The sequence below is a fragment of the Elephas maximus genome, chromosome 26 (assembly GCF_024166365.1).
Source record: "Elephas maximus indicus isolate mEleMax1 chromosome 26, mEleMax1 primary haplotype, whole genome shotgun sequence".
Lineage (NCBI taxonomy): Eukaryota > Metazoa > Chordata > Mammalia > Proboscidea > Elephantidae > Elephas > Elephas maximus.
In genome coordinates this window covers 39,482,862-39,500,254 of record NC_064844.1, presented here as the reverse complement: position 1 = coordinate 39,500,254, position 17,393 = coordinate 39,482,862, and the positions used below count along the sequence as shown (strand labels likewise).

Genomic DNA, 17,393 nt, shown 5'->3' with positions numbered 1-17,393 from the left:
CAGTGTTGTTATGTAGATAGACAGGCATGCAGTCAGAAGGAGGATTTTATATTAAAATCTGGCTTGCTGGTTTCTCTAGAAATATCTGAGGATCTGGCAATAAAAGGCCTGCAACTCTCACATGTTGGCTGATCTAAGATACAGCTACTGGTCTCTACTCGTCTGGAGCTAAAGAAAAAGGAGGAAACCGAAGAGACTCGAAGAAGAAACTAGCCTACAGAACCAATAGTCTATACAAACAACCACATCACCTTCCTTGAGACCAGACGAACTAGATGGTGCCCAGGTACCACTACCGACCATTCTGACCAGGGACCCAATAGATGGTCCCAGTGATAATGGGAGAAAAATGTATAACAAAATTCAAATTCCTAAAAAAAAAAAAAAAAAGGCCGGACTTACTGGACCAGTAGAGACTAGATGAACCACTGAGACTATGGCCCTGAGATACTCTTTAAACTTGGAACTCAAACCACTGTCACCTTTCAGCCAAATGACAGATTGGCCCATAAAATGAATATCACCTGTGAGTACTGTTCTCCTCAAAATAATCATACAAATGAAAGCAAACGGTTCACATTTACCCTAGACCAAAGATAAGAAAGCAAGCGGGGACCAGGAAGCTAGATTAATGGAAACAGAACAACCAGAATGGAAATAACGAGAATGCTGGTATGTTGTGGAGCATATAACCAATGTCACTGAACAATATAGAAATTGTTAAATGAGATCCTAACTTCCTGTGTAAACTTTTACCAAAAATACAATTAAAAAAATTTTTTTTTTTTTTTAAATTGACTGAGGCTGAGGGGAACCTCTTCCTTAGACAGAGCCAACACTCTGGGCAGTTACCTGAAAAGATCAATTTGAAAGATGTCTGTATCCTTGCAGAAAAGACCTCCTTTCTTAGGAAAAAATGTCTCCTGTCCTGCAAAATGAAAATGCGAGGCCAGACTAAGTCTTACCAGGACCTGCTGTCTGAGTCTAGAGACAAATTTAAGGCGTGGCCAATTGCCTATAATCTGGCCACTCACCGGCTCTCGGCGGTGAGGCAGATATGGAACGCACCCATTGCTGTCAAGTCAGTTTCCACTTGACAGTCTGCCCCAGAAACTTCCTGCCAGGGGCTCTTGCCTTTTGCAATTCCCTTTGGCAGTTTTGATGAAGCCTATGACTCCTCAGAATTTTTTATATGCATAAAATAGAATATTTAGAACTACAGAGGACAGTATGTTGAAAATATGGCTATCGAAATACTAGAAAACAAATTTGTCATATAGTATATTTTTGCTTCTTTATCAATGCATGGAATAGCAAGATCTAGCATCTGAGCTAACAGTAGTGAAAGCGTAAACAATATTTTAAGACATCTATTTTTTTTTTATAGCAGCCTTAATGTGGTATGAAAATACCTGTGCTTTTTAAGGATGACAAAGTCACAATACTACTACTAACACTACTGTAATTTGTAGCCTATATTCACAATTGAAGGGAATGATAAGTGTTAACTGCAAGTAAAAATAAAGATGTAAATTTCCAGGCCCCCAAAATCTATTCATAGACCCCTGTCATGGATTGAATTGTGTCCCCCCAAAATACCTATCAACTTGGCTAGGTCATGATTCCCAGTATTGTATGATTGCCTACTATTTCATTATCTGATGTGATTTCCCTATTTTTAGTAAATCCTATCACTATGATGTAATGAGATGGATTAGTGGCAGTTATATTGATGAGATCTACAAGATTAGATAGTGTCTTAATCCAATCTCTTTTGAGATATAAAAGACAGAAGCAAGCAGACAGACATAGGGACCTCATACCAGCAAGAAAGCAGTGCCGGGAACAGAGCACTTCCTTTGGACCTGAGGTTCCTGCTCTGAGATGCTCCCAAAGGTAAGACTGACGACAAGGACCTACCTCTAGAGTTGACAGAGAGAGAAAAAATTCTCCTGAAGCTGATGCCCTGAATTTGTGCTTCTAGACTGTGAGAGAATAAACTTCTCTTTGTGAAAGTCATCCACTTGTGGTATTTCTGTTATAGTAGCACAAGATGCCTAAGTCAACCCACAAGTTAAGAATTCCTTCCCCAGTATCACTAAAAAGAGCACATTAACTTTGCTATGTAGCTTATGGAGTACACCTGAGATTTGAGAACCCAAGCAATTCCCCTGAGTAGGGGAGCTAGACAATTAGCCTGTGAAGAGGGGGCATGGAAGTGCATGAAAGCATAACATGAAACCCAAGGCCCATAGCCAAAGAATGACAAGTTGAATTACATAAAATTTTAAAACTTATATATGATGAAAAACAACAAATCAGTTTAAAAGCAAAGAACAGAATGAAAAAATTACAACATAATAATAAAATGTTAGCATCCTTAGTATAGAAAGAGTAGCAAAAGGTATTAGGCAATTCACAAAATAAGAAAATACATATTGTCAACTAAACATATGAAATATTCAACCTCACCAAAATGCAGATAAAAATTAGATACCTTTTCTTAAGCTATTATGTTAGTCAAAATTAAATAGATTTTAATATTTATGAAAAAAGGGAAAATGGGCAATTTCAGTTTTTTTTTGAAAACCATTTTGACAGCATATATCAAAATTTAAAATCCTCAAAAACATGAGAGCCAGAATTTTTGTTGCTGCATTAGATGCTCTATTAAAATTAGAATCAACTTAAATGTTCACCAATTGGGTATTGATTCAATAGATTGATATATCCTACAATGAAACACTATGCAGCCATTTTAAAGAATGAAGTATATCCAGGTCTGCTAATGAAAAAGGGTGCCCATTTTATCGTTGAAGTGAAAAGCAACTTACATAGTAATGTGTACTATATGATTCCATTTAAGTTTTTTTGAAGAACTGCATATACGAGAAAGGCAGCAGTGATATTTCAGAATATTTAACTAGTCTGCCACAGGTACCAACTAATCATGGCAGGAAAGGAGACCAGCCTTTAGTTGCTGCATTACAAGTTCCTGGGAAAAGAGCCAGGACAGATAAGGTGGTAGCTGGGAGCATTCAGAAGGATTGTGGCCAAGACTTCTTACCAATAAGCAGGAGTATATATGCAGAGAAAAAGGGACAGACACAAGCCAAACTTGACACTGGTACAGAAGGCACTTTTACTTGTTTCTCCATATACCATTGTTTGAAATTCTAAGAATGAGTGTGAGATTTAAACAAAAAAAGAAAGTTAATACAGGACAAAACTAGTGCATGAGTCTATTTGCAAAATGTAGCATGACACAAACATACTGCAAAGACTGATAAAAGGACAAAAGGAATTCCAGTGCTTCAAAGGTCAGCGGAGCAAGGGCGGGGGTTTGGGGACCATGGTTTAAGGGGACTTCTAAGTCAATTGGCAAAATAATTCTAGTATGAAAACATTCTGCATCCCACTTTGAAATGTGGCGTCTGGGGTCTTAAATGCTAAAAAGCGGCCATCTAAGATGCATCAATGGGTCTCAACCCACCTGGAGCAAAGGAGAATGAAGAACACCAAGGTCACACAACAACTAAGAGCCCAAGATACAGAAAGGGCCACATGAACCAGAGACCTACTTCATCCTGAGACCAGAAGAACTAGTTAGTGCCCGGCCACAATCGATGACTGCCCTGACAGGGAGCACAACAGAGAACCCCTGAGGGAGCAGGAGATCAGTGGGATGCAGACCCCAAATTCTCATAAAAAGACCAGACTTAATGGTCTGACTGAGACTAGAGGAATCCCGGCGGTCATGGTCCCCAAACCTTCTGTTGGCACAGGACAGGAACCATCCCCAAAGACAACTCATCAGACGTGAAAGGGACTGGACAGTGGGTAGGAGAGAGATGCGGATGAAGAGTGAGCTAATTATATCAGGTGTTGGCATCTCCTGTCTGGAGGGGGGATGGGAGGGTAGAGAGAGTTGGAAGCTGGCAAAATTGTCACGAAAGGAGAGACTGGAAGGGCTGACTCATTAGGGAGAGAGCAAGTAGGTGTACGGAGTAAGATGTATGTAAACTTATATGTGACAGACTGACTTGATTTGTAAACGTTCACTTGAAGCTCAATAAAAGTTAATAAAAAAAAAAAGAATTCCAGGATTATCTGGGGTCCCAGGAACCCCACATTTCTTACTTCACTACTCTTATTTCTTTACCCGGCCCCCAACACCATCATGCCTTGAAATAGTTTTTTCTACTAAATAAATTACATTTATTAAGTACAATATTAATTTATTTCCATCATTTTATTCATCAAAAAATTTTACTGCGCCCAATAAATATCAGACTGTCATTATTGTCACAATGAATTCATATAAACATACCCAGGATAAAGAAACATGACATACAAGTTGACATATTTGATCCTATCACAATTCTTTTTTTATTTGTTTTTATTGTGCTTTAAGTGAAAGTTTACAAATCAAGTCAGTCTCTCATACAAAAATTTATATACACCTTCCTGTATACTCCTAGTTGCACTCCCCCAATTAGACAGCACAATCCTTCTCTCCACCCTCTACTCCCGTGTCTATTCAGCCAGTTTCTGTGCCCCTCTGCCTTCTCCTCTCCCCTCCAGACAGGAGCTGCCCACATAGTCTCATGTGTCTACTTGATCCAAGAAGCTCACTCCTCACCAATATGATTTTCTATCCTGTAGTCCAATCTAATCCCTGTCTGAAGAGTTGGCTTTGGGAATGGTTCCTGTCTTGGGCTAACAGAAGGTCTGGGGACCATGACCTCCAGGGTCCTTGTAGCCTCAGTCAGACCATTAAGTCTGGTCCTTTTACGAGAATTTGAGGTCTGCATTCCACTGCTCTCCTGCTCCCTCAGGGGTTCTCTGTCATGTTCCAATCAAATCCCTGTCTGAAGGGTTCGCTTTGGGAATGGTTCCTGTTTTGGGGTAACAGAAGGTCTAGGATTTCATTTTACTTGGATCCACAATCAACACCCATGGAAGCAGCAATCAAGAAATAAAAAGACACATTGCATTGGGTAAATCTGCTGCAAAGGATCTTTTTAAAGTGCTGAAGATCAAAGATGTCACCTTGAAGACTAAGGTGCACCTGACCCAAGACATAGTATTTTCAATCACATCATATGCATGTGAAAGCTGGACAATGAATAAGGAAGACCAAAGAAGAACTGACGCCTTTGAATTGCGGTGTTGGCAAAGAATATTGAATATACCATGGGCTGCCGAAAGAACGAGCAAAACAAATCTGTCTTGGAAGAAGTACAACCAGAATGCTCCTTAGAAGCAAAGATGGCGAGACTGAGTCTTACATACTTTGGACACGTTATCAGGAAGGATCAGTCCCTGGAGAAGGACATCATGCTTGGCAGAGTACAGGATCAGCGGAAAAGAGGAAGACCCTCAACGAGGTAGACTGACACAGTGGCTGCAACAATGAGGTCAAGCATGTCAACGATTGTAAGGATGGCTCAGCACCAGGCAGTGTTTCATTCTGTTGTGCATAGGGTCGCTATGAGTTGGGACCGACTCGACGGCACCTAACAGCAACAACAACAACTTGAGTTTAGTTCCGTCATTTTGATTTCTTTTTTTGTGTGTTGTTGACAGTTTCTTTTTCACACTTAATTTTTTGTGCTGAGTAGTTTACCTTTATATATTGTCTTTTGATCTTATTCTTTGTTGTTTTTGTTTCTGCTGAGTCTTTGTTTTTTTCTCGTATTTTATTTTGATGAGTAAGATTGTTAGTCTCCTTTGTGGTTACCTTAACATTTACCCCTATTTTCTAAGTTTAAACCAAACTTTTTTGTCTTTATATCACCTTGTCTTCCTCTCCATGTGAAAGATCTATGACTACATTTCTTAGTCCCTCTTTTCTTTATTGTTCTAATGTCCTCTTTTACGTAACGACATTGCTGTTTACCTGTTTTGAGTGTATTTTTATCTTGATTTATTTTTGTGATTTCCCTACCTGGGTTGACATCTGATTGCTCTGACCAGTGTTCTAGTCTTGGGTTGATATCTGATATTATTGATTTTCTAACCAGAGAACTCCCTTTAGTATTTCTTGTAGTTTTGGGTTGTTTTTTATGAATTCCCTAAACTTCTGTGTATCTGGAAATATCCTAATTTCACCTTCATATTTGAGAGACAGTTTTGCTTGAGATTTGATTCTTGGCCTACATTTTTTTTCCTTCAATGCTTTATATAAGTCATCCCATTGCCTTCTTGCCTGCATGGTTCCTGCCAAGTAATCCGAGCTTATTTTTATTGACTTTCCTTTGTAGGTGACTTTTCGTTTATCCCTAGCTGCTCTTAAAATTCTCTCTTTATCTTTGGTTTTGGCAAGTTTGATTATAATATGTGTTGGTAACTTTCTTTTGATATCTACCTTATGCAGGGTTCAATGAGCATCTTGGATAGATATCTTCTCATCTTTCACGATATCAGGAAAGTTTTCTGCCAACAAATCTTCAACAATTCTCTCTGTATTTTATGTTATCCCTCCTTGTTCTCTTACTCCAATCACTCATAGGTTATTTCTCTTGATAGAATCCCACATGATTCTTAGGGTTTCTTTTTCTTTTATTCTTTTATCTGATTTTTCTTCAACTATATTGGTATGAAGTGTTTTATCTTCAATCTCACTAATTCTGCCTTCCACTTGCTCAATTCTGCTCCTCTGACTTTCTATTGGTTTGTCTACTTCTGTAATTTTATTGTTAATCTTCTAAATTTCTGATTGCTGTCTCTGTATGAATTCTTGCAGCTTATTAAATTTTTCATTATGTTCTTGAATATCCTTTTTAATTCCTTCAACTGCTTTATCTGTGTGTTCCTTGGCTTGTTCTGCATTTTGCCTGATCTCCTTCCTGATCTCGTTCCTGTTGTCTTGAAGAGCTCTGTATATTAATCTTTTGTATTCTGCATCTGGTAATTCCAGGAAGCCACCTTCATCTATAAGATCCCTTGTTTCTTTGTTCTGAGAGCTTGTTGAAGCGATCATGGTCTGCTTCTTTATGTGATTTGATATCTATTGTTGTATCTGAGCCATCTATAAATAATTGTATTAGTTTATTTTATGTTTGCTTTCTGTATCCTAGCTTCTTGCTCTGTTTTGTTTTGATATGCCCAAATAGGCTGCTTGAGTGAGCTAGCTTATTTTCTCCTTTGAAGCTTTAATGTCCTGTCACCACATGCCTAGAGCTGTTATCAGGTATATGAGCCTAGGAGTCCTTTCACACTTCTTGTATGGATTCAGCTGAGGTGTCCAGGTAGTTGGTCAACAAGTATGCAGTACAGACTCTGTCCTACAGTCTTAGAGGGGGAGGGGTGATTGGTGTAGGTACAGGTAACTGGTTGCTACAGGGGGTCACACTCTGAACAAGGCAGGGGGCTGACAACCATCTCCTGAGTGCCTGTGAGGAAAGCATGTCCCTGTTCCCTATTGTGCACAGGTGGGTGGGTTCTGCAGACTGACCATGGGCACCCAATGCTTTTGGTTGCAAGGGCTGGGAGGTAACAGTTATCCTTGGACCCCTGTTGCAGGTGGCTGGGTGATGTGGGTGGAGCCACCAGTCCTTAGGCCCTTGATGTGGGTTGTTGAGGATCCTGTTTAATAAGCAAAGCAGTGTCAAACATCAAACTCATACCTCTCCACCACACAGCTAAAAACAGTTGCAGTCTGCCAACAAGGGCCTATTCTCCTGAAATAGGTCCATGCAGGCAGAAAAGGTATTCAAAATCCACAGATCATTTATGCCTGGACAAGAGCCGCTTCTGTCCTGAGCTCCCCAGGTTAGTGGAGCTGACAGATTATCTTTTCCCCCAGTTGTGAATTTATTTCTTCTCCAATGCCAGGAGAATGGTTCAGAGCACTCAGCAGCCTATCTCAGGCCCAGGGAAATCAACAGCTGCTGAAGCCGGCTTGAGGGCTGGGGGCGTGGTAAAATATATGCTAGTACTTAGCTTTTGCTGAAAGCACCATTCTTCTCTGGTTCTGGAGGTTTGAGTAGGCTGTGTGGCTGGCTGTCCCCCCTGAGGAAACTGTGTCCGGAACACTACTGTAAGCCCCGCTGCGGTAGCTCCAGGGCATGGTGCCTGAGGGTTCCCGGTTATTCAAATCTGGCAACTCCTCTCTGCTTCTCCCCCTGCCACTCAGTCCATTTTCTAACTTTGCCTTTGATGTTCAGAGCTCCTAGCCTGACATAAATATAATTGTTTCACTTGTTTTTTCAGGACTTTCTTGTAAGAGGGACCACCAGAAGCGTCTGACTACTCCACCATCTTTGCCCCATCCCCCTCATATATTTTTGAAATATTGTAAATATATCTAATCAAACCCCTTAAAGACACTAGTGGCTGGGGATGTTAGTTGAAGAACCATTTGTCTTTCACTCTCCAGATGTGGAAATGCAATCCACTGTGTGTGATCCTTCCCCTCCTTGTGAGGGCTGCCCTTAGAATCCTCTTCTGTGGAGACAGGTAAGCTGAAAACCAGCCGGGGTCCCAGGGGCACAAGTCATGGGGCAGCCTTGGGGAGTTGCAGTAGGCCTTAGGATCTGACTATGCTGTCACCTCTCTAGAAGTCAAGAGCAAGTGGCTGGGAATAAATAAAGCTAGAGCAGAGACATGACTCATGAGTCTTCTTTAATAAGACTGTAAGAACAGTGATTCTCAAAGGGGAAGATATCAGATTGACAGGAGATGGATGGACATTGTTTGAAAAAGTATCATCATTTTATATTTGGAGAAAAATGTAAACATTTTTTTTTCCATAAAGCAAAGTACCAAAAGGAAAGTTGTAGGAAATCTTGACTGTTGGTTATTTGTAGAAGAAATATTGGTTCTCATAATCTCATGGAAAAAAGAGGTAAATTTTTATGTGAATCAGGGGTTTTTTAAAGTTTGAATTTTCAGTTTGCTTTTATGAGACAATTGGAATAGGATAAATGTGTGTGTGTTTTGGAAAAGAGTATGGTAAGGAATAACAAACAGCGACGGAAGAGGAGAAGACTGTCCCAGGGGCATGCGATAGTTATTATAAGTGCTGGAAACCTCATCTTCTTGATCCAGCTATATTTTCAGTACCTATTATTTTTTTTTTTAAACAGTGCTTGGCACACAGAAGGGACTCAATTAATATTTACTGATTGAATGTATGTCAAAATCAGGACTGGAAACCAATTCCTCCCAACCCCCCACCCCAGTCAATGTTCTAATAGGTCCTGGAATTAATCTTAAAGTAGTAAATAGAACATGTAGCAAAGTTGCTAGCTGCCTATCAAGGCATCGATTTTCTTTTTCTCCTTAAACTTCCCAGTGTCTCTCGCAGCTATATTCTGGACAGTGAGATGTCAGGGGAAATTATATGGTACTTCAGGGAAGTCTTCATAAAATAAAGGGCTTTCACCTTTCCTCCTCCCTTCAACGTGCAGCCTAGAATGCAGGCATGGCTGGAGGTCAAGCAGCCATCAGGGACCATGGGCTGTGGATACTAAGTGTGACAAGCAGAAAGATGCAAGAAGCCTGGGCCCCTGATACCTGCAGAGTTAGCATGTCAGCCGTGACCTGTCTGCCTTCAGACTTCTTTCACATGAGATAAAATATGCTTCTGTGTTTTATAAGCCGCTGTTCTTTGGGATTTTTTTTTATTATAGACAGAGAAACCTAATCCTAATGGAAATGTGGGTAAGCCCCCAGCTCCCCCGCAAAAGTGGAGATCAGGTGAAAATGTGGCACTCCAGGCAGTGTCCAACCCATGCTATTGCAGCAGCAACCCAGCATGGGCTCTATTTGTTGCCTGGACCCAGGTTCCCAGTCACTGACTCCTCTGGGCCTTGAATCAGGTCCCTGTAAGTCATGGGACAGTGCTTGCGGTAGAGATTTTCCACCAGTGTATTGCTTCCTCTAACCACAACCCTACCCTCCTGATTCATGTGGTTCCACAAATGCAGGGCATAGGAGTCATTGAAGCTCGGATCTGTGTCCCAGACAGAGTAGTAGCGCCTCCACTCTCGGAAGGAGATGGGATAAAATCTCTGTGGGTGTAGGAACGACAAATTCAGACACCTGAGGTCACTCACCTCCTGGAAATTTCCAAGTCTGCACCACACCCTCAACATCCTCGTCATCAAATAAGGGCCCTGGTTGCCCCAAATGTCTGAATTGTAGTGCTCAACAAAGTTTTCCATGCACTCCCACAGAAAAGGGTGGTGGGGGAGAAACCCGAACACCCCATTACTAGAGTCCTGGGAGGCCTGTGCAGCCAAAAAGTTCTCCTCAGGGATGGGCCTGATGGAGATGACATCGGTGTCCATGTAGATGCCACCGTATTTCCAGATGATGGCCAGGCGGGACGCATCTGAGCTGACATGGAGCCAGTTTCTCTCTGCGCTGGTGTTGATCTGTAGGAGCAGGTACAAATCACCCCCAAGTAGCAGGGAACCGGTGAGCGTCACATCAGGAGGCCATGCCCAGGGTAGCTTTGGGGGAAAGAAGGACCGCTTCCCAAAACTCTTTGCCAAAAGCCCGGTTTTGAAAATTTACCAAACTTACCTTCACCCCAAAAAGTTGCCTTCAAATAAAAAGTTTACAGCAATCAATATTGATGGGAAAATTTCAGCAGCTTTTAAAGATTTCACGAAATTGAAAAAAAAAAAAAATTTTTTTTTTGAAGCAATGGAAAGGTAAAGAAGATACCCAGAGGGGATTTCATAATGAAATGTGTAAGTCGTTCTTCAATGTGAGTGTACAACAGCCATAAATGTGAAACTGTAAAGGATCATAAAAAAGTTCTAAAAATGATTTTTAAAAAGCTAGGATACCATAAGAAAAATCAATATGTATGATATTTGAAAAATTGGTAAAAGAATATTAAAATGTCTGCATGGATGCTTTCACTCATTTCTTAATTTTTTTAATAATATTTTTTGAGGGTCTGCATACTATGTGCCAAAACCCATTGCTGTCGAGTCAATTTTGACTTATAGTGGCCCTACAGGACAGAGTAGAACTGCCCCATACGGTTCCCAAGGGGCGCTTGGTGGATTTGAACTGCCGACCTTTTGGTTACCAGGCATAGCTCTTAACCACTACACCACCAGGGTTTTCACTATGTGCCAGGATCTGTTAAAACTGCTGGGAATACTGCAGTGAATAAAGATTTTTACTGGGAAAAGACAGACAATAAACAGCTATATAACATGTTGGGTATTAGTAGGGACGACAAAGAAAAATGCATTTGAATTATGGTATTGTCGAAGAATGTTGAATTTACCACAGACTGACAGAAGAACGAACAAATCTGTCTTAAAGAAGTACAGTCAGAATGCTCCTTAGAAGCGAGGATGGCAAGACATGGTCTCAAGTACTTTGGACATGTTATCAGGAGGGACCAGTTTCTGGAGAAGGACATCATGTTTGGTAGAGCATCAGCAAAAAAGGGGAAGACCCTCAAAGAAATGGACTGACACAGTGACAACAATGGGTTCAAATACAATAACGATTGTGAGGATGGCACAGGACCATCCTGTTATACATAGGGTCCCTATGAGTTGGAACCAACTCAATAGCTGACAATAACAACAATGAAGGAAAAAAAAAAAACAAGGTGAAGGGGCTATGACAAGGGTGGGCTGGAGTACTATCTCATATAGGGTTCTAGCAAGGGCCACTCGAACATAAATGAAGTAGGTGGGTGAACACTACAGATATCTAGGAGAAAAGGATTCTAAGTAGAGAGAACAGCAAGTGCAGGGGCTCTGAGGCAACAGCACGCTTGGTCTGTGCAGGAACAGGAAGGAGGTGGTATGGCCATAGCAGAATGTGGACAGGAGAGGGGTAGGACTCAGGATCAGAGAGGTGTGTGGATGGGGAGGGAGGCAGACCTTGGCGGCCAGAGTAAGGACTTTGAAATTATTTGGAAGATTTGGAAGAAAGGAGTGATGAGATTTGACTTAGTTTTCAAGGGGCTCCTCTGGCTGATGTGTGGGAAACAGGCTGGGAGGGGGAATGACAAGGGCAGAGGCAGAGGCAGAGGCAAGTTAGCAGCCTATTGAAATAATCCAGGCAAGAAATGATGGTGGCTTGGACCAGGGTTATAACAGTGGAAGTGAGAGAAGTGGTCAGATTCTGGGTACATGTTGAAGATAAAGCTGGTGAGCATTTGCTGATAGATTGGATGCAGGGTGAAAGAAAGAAGAGTCAAGGATGACTGCAAATACAAAATATGAGCAAAACAAAAAATGACTTTTAAAAGAATTTTAAAATCATTATAAATGGCAGTATTCCTATATGGAATGCTAAATTTTTGAATACAGAAAGTAAAATCTATTTTTCTGAATTTAAATACACTGATTGAAAGGTTAAACATTGATCCTTGATTTTTGACAAAATGAAGCATTCTTTAACATTCTGCTATAAAGCCAAATAAAAGCAAGTCAACTAAGACTTTTGAAAACTCTACACACAGTTGTTAAAAATTATCACATTCTACACAACTGCTGAAAACCTCACGAATAACATTTATCAATAACTGTTTCAACCTCTTTATATTCTACACAAATCCTCAGAGATATGTCCAATTATTATTCTTACTTTTCAAGTGAAAAATTAGTAGGTCCAAGAAGTTCAGTAATCTGCCCAAGCTAAGAGAGGCAGAGGCTGGATTTGAGCCCAGGCAGTCTGGGTTCAGGCAGACAGTCCAGAGACTTAATCAAAAGAAAAAGGTTTTGGTAAAATAAGTAAATTTGATTATTTTATAGGTTGGTGATTGTTAAGGCAGACCCAGAGCCATTGGGTAATTGGATACCAACAGCTGCACAGAGCTAGAGGAGGAGGAATGCTGCCTCGATGTGAGCTACTGGGCTAACATCAGCCTAAAACACACGAGCTCCAACAGGGGTGAGCACCAGGAAAGAAAGGTATTTGGGGTTCTGGCTGTTCAGAGAACAGTTGCCCTATCCCCAGTCCACCCCACAGTACTCATTCCTGGGCATTTTCAGGGGCTACACATTGCCCAATCAGTGGTCATCAGCAGGTGATGGCACATTGGGTCCTGTGGTGGCCTACCTGGACCAGAACATGCCACAGGCCAGAGCCCAAAGGGTATGGTGGTGTGGTTGCTGTAGATGCACACCATGCAGGCTCAGATCGAAGAGATACTTAAGGGCTTTGCACAGGGGCAGATTATCCAATAAGCAAGGTAAGCACAGAGTTTACCTTGCTTACCAGATCGTCTGTAGTGAACAATTTCATACTTTTTCACTACATCAAAGATTCTGCTTCTAGGTATGGATGGCATCTGTCTCTCTTCCAAGTCCATAGCACCTTCCTACAGAATCAAAGCCTCTTTTCAAATTTACAATCCCTGACAGGGGCTGGTGACCCAGTAAGCAAGATAAGCACAGGCTTATTTGTACTTACTTACTAATCTGTACGGGAACAATTTCAGATTAGTAAGTAACCACAGATAAGCCCCTGCTTACCTTGCTTATTAGATAATCTGCCCCTGGCTCTGTACCCCAGGGTCCGTGGAAGAGGACATACCTCCTAAAATCCAACATAGTAAAATTAGGGCCAAGCTCAAAGCAATGCAAACTGTGCTCCGTGGAATATTAGTTTCAAGAAATATTTATGTGTTACACCAAGAGAGAGCTCCATGCTCAAATAAATTTGGGAAATGCTGGGTTAAACCAAGTTAAAGTTTCTTCAGTTCAGGACTGAACAGAGCCTTTAATATGCTCATGTGCATGATTAGTCTGTGAGAAAAAGTTGTCGTATGCAGCATCTCCCAAACTAATTTGATTAGAGATTTCTTTTTCCAAGGAGCAAAACACAATTTAGATCATGTTGGTCTAGCCCAGGTTTCCGGAAGCGTGGCCTAAGGGCCACCACCCGCTTGTTTTTCTCCTGGGGCATCAATCTGGAGTCTCCAAGTGGTACAGTTAACTCGCTCAACCTAAAGGTTGAAAGTTCGAGTCCAGCCAGAGGTACCTCCAAATCTACTTCTGAAAACTCAGCCATTGAAGACCCTACAGAGAGAAGTTCTACTCTGATACACGTGGGGTCACCATAAGTCGGAATCGAGTCAACAGCAGCTGGCTTGGTTTTTTGGTTCTAGAGCACGGCTCCAGCAGGCTAGTACTGAGAGCCTCAGAGAGCAAACCTGTGCTTCCCCTTCCACCTGGAACCCCTCCACTCCTGACACCTTCCTCCCTGGCCAGCAGCCTACTTCGTTGCTGCTGCAGGGCCATGCTGGTCTCCACCTACATGTTGGGGCCTCCGATGTTGGCAATTTCCAGGAACCAGATGGTGGAATCTCAAACCAGTGAGTGACCTCGCCACCAGCCAGCTCCCAATTTGAGACTTCCAGGCTCTGTGAGCTCTCCAGGCTCTCCAGGAGGTGAGAAGCGCACCCTGGGATGTAGAAGTCACTGGGGCCAAGTGAAACGAACCACAGGGTGCACCTCACTCCACTCCCTACCTGTGTGGCCTGCTAGGTACTCCCCACCCCATCCAGAAAATGTCTCCAGTTTACAGCAACTAGGGGCAAAGTGTGTGCTCTCCACCCAGGACAACCTACCCGGTCCCCGGGCAAATCAGGTGGGTTAGGGCGGGGATTTTCTTTCTTTTTTCAGTACTGTACTATAGTAGGAAGCCCTCATGGTGCAGTGGTTAAAATGCTTGGCTGTTGACTGAAAGGTGGGCGATTCGAACCCACCAGACACTCTGAGGGAGAAAGACGTGGCAACCTGCTTCAGTAAAGATTTACAGCCTTGGAAATCCTATGATGGCAGTTCTACTGTGTCCTATATGGTCACTATGAGTCAGAATCGACTCAACAGCAGTCGATTTGGTTTTGATATTTCATACTATAGTAAGCTGAATAATGGTCACACAAAGATTTCAGGTCCTAATCCCTAGAACCTGTAAATGTTACCTTATATGGGAGAAAGGTTTCACTGATGGGATTAAGTTAAGGATCCTAAAATGGGAAGATTTTCCTGGATTATCCAGGTGGGCCCTAAGGTTATCACAAATGTCCTTTTAAGAGAGAGGCAGAGGGAGATTTCATACACACAGAGGAGAAAGGGCTGTGAAGACTGAGGCAGTGAATGGAGTGATGGACTACAAACCAAGGAATGCCAGCAGCCCCCTGAAGCTGGCAGAGGTAAGAAACAGTTCTTCAGAGGGAGCACAGACTTGTGAAACTGATTTCAGACTTCTGGCCTCCAGAACTGTGAGAGAATAAATTTCTGTTATGTTAATTTGCCAAGTTTGTGGGGATTTGTTACAGTAGTCAGAGGAAACAAATACAAGTTTCTACATAACATTATCAGTTTTGCCTCTTGGCCTGCAAGAGTGAAATATTTACCATCCGGTTTTTTACAGCAAAAAGTTTGCTAACCTTTGGTCTAGTTTGTGATTAGAATTTAGATAAGTCTTTATATGTTAACCAAATAGTAATATTTTGATGTCAGTTTTTAAATTATCTTTTGTTTTTTTAAAGAATTTTATTTATAAACTAAAACATCTACTACTATCATGTGTATTTTCTTCTGTTTTTTTCATATATAAATATGTGTGAGTTTTGCATAGCTGAAATCATTATTATAATTACATTATAATGAAGGGTTTATGCTTGTAGTCTTCATAAGATGTCATATTTAAAGCCTGTATAATGTAATCATTGGGTGATTATACTGTAATTTCCTTAAATATTTCTTGATTGTGGGTTCTCTGAGAGAGATATTTAATTGAAATATTATTTACTTATTATGTTATGCTACTAGGATGATTACAAAATTCCTATGAGCTTTAGGGGTTTCTTGATCATATTTTAATATAAACCAATTTCACACAGCAGCATTCTGCCTGATCCTTCATGCACTTTCTATCTTCACCATTTTCAAGTTAAATATTTTCTGGGTTCCCCCTCAGGTGGAAAAAAGTTTAACACTGGTGGATTTAAAACTGATAGTGAAAAATAAGTCATCTATTCACCTAGAAAAGATACAGAAACTCATTCAGTTAAAAGATAGTCTCAGAATAACCTATGTCCCAAAAGAAATAAGGCTAGACGCAAAAGACACCAGACAGTAAAGATAGGCCTAACTTAGTGTCTCCTGGTTGCCTGATTTAGGGCTCAGCATGGTAGAGAGAGGACCAGGCAAGAGTTGAAGCATCTGGGTTCTAGTTCCATCTGTGGCACCGAATCCCTTACCCTCAATCTACCCATCTATAAAGTGAGTAAGTTGCACTCAGTTCCTGAGGTCCCTCCCAACACTGACATTCGAAGATTCCCAGAACACTTACTTGAGTGTACCATGAAAACAGCGGTGTGTCTTCAAATAGCCTTTTCATATCCAAAGGGAAGAGGAAAACATTGTCTATTGCTGAGAGGAGGGAAAACGCTGGGTAAGTGGCATGTGGGGGCAGCTGTGTGGAATTGTTGAGGCCCTTCATAAAGAACACCACAGGCTGCTCAGGATAAACCCTGGCAGCCGACTCCACAGCACAGGAGACGAGCGGGGGTGGCTCCATTCTCTCTGAGGTCTCCAGGAACACAATGCTGCGTTGGTGGCTCAGGAGGGCTTCGGGCCCCTGGGGGAACTTGTAGGTAGGCAGGCAGGAGAAGAGGCTGCTGGACTTCAGGATCAGCTGGTACAGAAAGCCACAGGCAAGCAGTAGGAAGATCAACAGGGAGACCTGGAGCTCCTTCAGCATGTCTACTTCTCTCCCCTAGCCTGCTCCTTTAAATCAACGCAATTAATTGAAAATGAACATTCACAAACCCTGATGAAGATAGCATGCAAGAAAAGAAAATGATACATCAATATCACCTATAAACATAGATGAAAAAACCTTACATAAAATACGATGAAATGAAGTCCAGTAGTATTAATAAGAAAAATGCATCATAACCAATTAGGGTTTATATTAGGACTGCAAGAACAATTCACCATAGAAAACTGATTAATTAACTGGTTAATTGGAAAAATATTAATGGACTATATTACCTTAACAGACTAAAGAAGAAAAGCTGTATGATCATTTTGGCTCAACAAATGACCAAAAAAAAGGGAGGTGGCAGGGGGGAATAAAATGTGACATCCTTTCATGATTTTCAAAAGTACAAGGAAAATTTCTTAAGCTAATAAACTATCTACCCAAAAAGCCCACCAGAACATTAAAAAAAAAAAAAAAGCAGATCATATAGCAATCATTATACATAATATGAAACTTTTCAAGCATCTCTATCAAGGTTAGAAATATGATATGGAGGTTACTATTCAACATTATTCTGATAATTTTAACGAATGCAATGAAACAAGAGAAATGGATTTCTACTATGAACATTAGAAAGGAAGAGGCAAAAGTATCACTAGTTGCAGAAAATACAGTCTACCTAG

The 17,393-nt window shown here is 41.2% G+C and overlaps 1 protein-coding gene across 1 annotated transcript in view; it reads right to left on the bottom strand.

Moving 5' to 3' along the window:
- Window positions 1-9,388: 9,388 nt before the first annotated feature.
- A4GNT (alpha-1,4-N-acetylglucosaminyltransferase) overlaps window positions 9,389-17,393 on the bottom strand; it is a 69,915-nt gene continuing 61,910 nt past the window's right edge. The window contains exons 5-6 of the mRNA XM_049870285.1: window positions 16,297-16,733; window positions 9,389-10,385 (exon numbers count right to left, since the gene is read on the bottom strand). Of these exons, the coding sequence (XP_049726242.1) occupies window positions 9,771-10,385; window positions 16,297-16,707 (1,026 nt within the window). The 5' untranslated portion in view covers window positions 16,708-16,733 and the 3' untranslated portion in view covers window positions 9,389-9,770. The remainder of the gene's footprint in view (window positions 10,386-16,296; window positions 16,734-17,393) is intronic.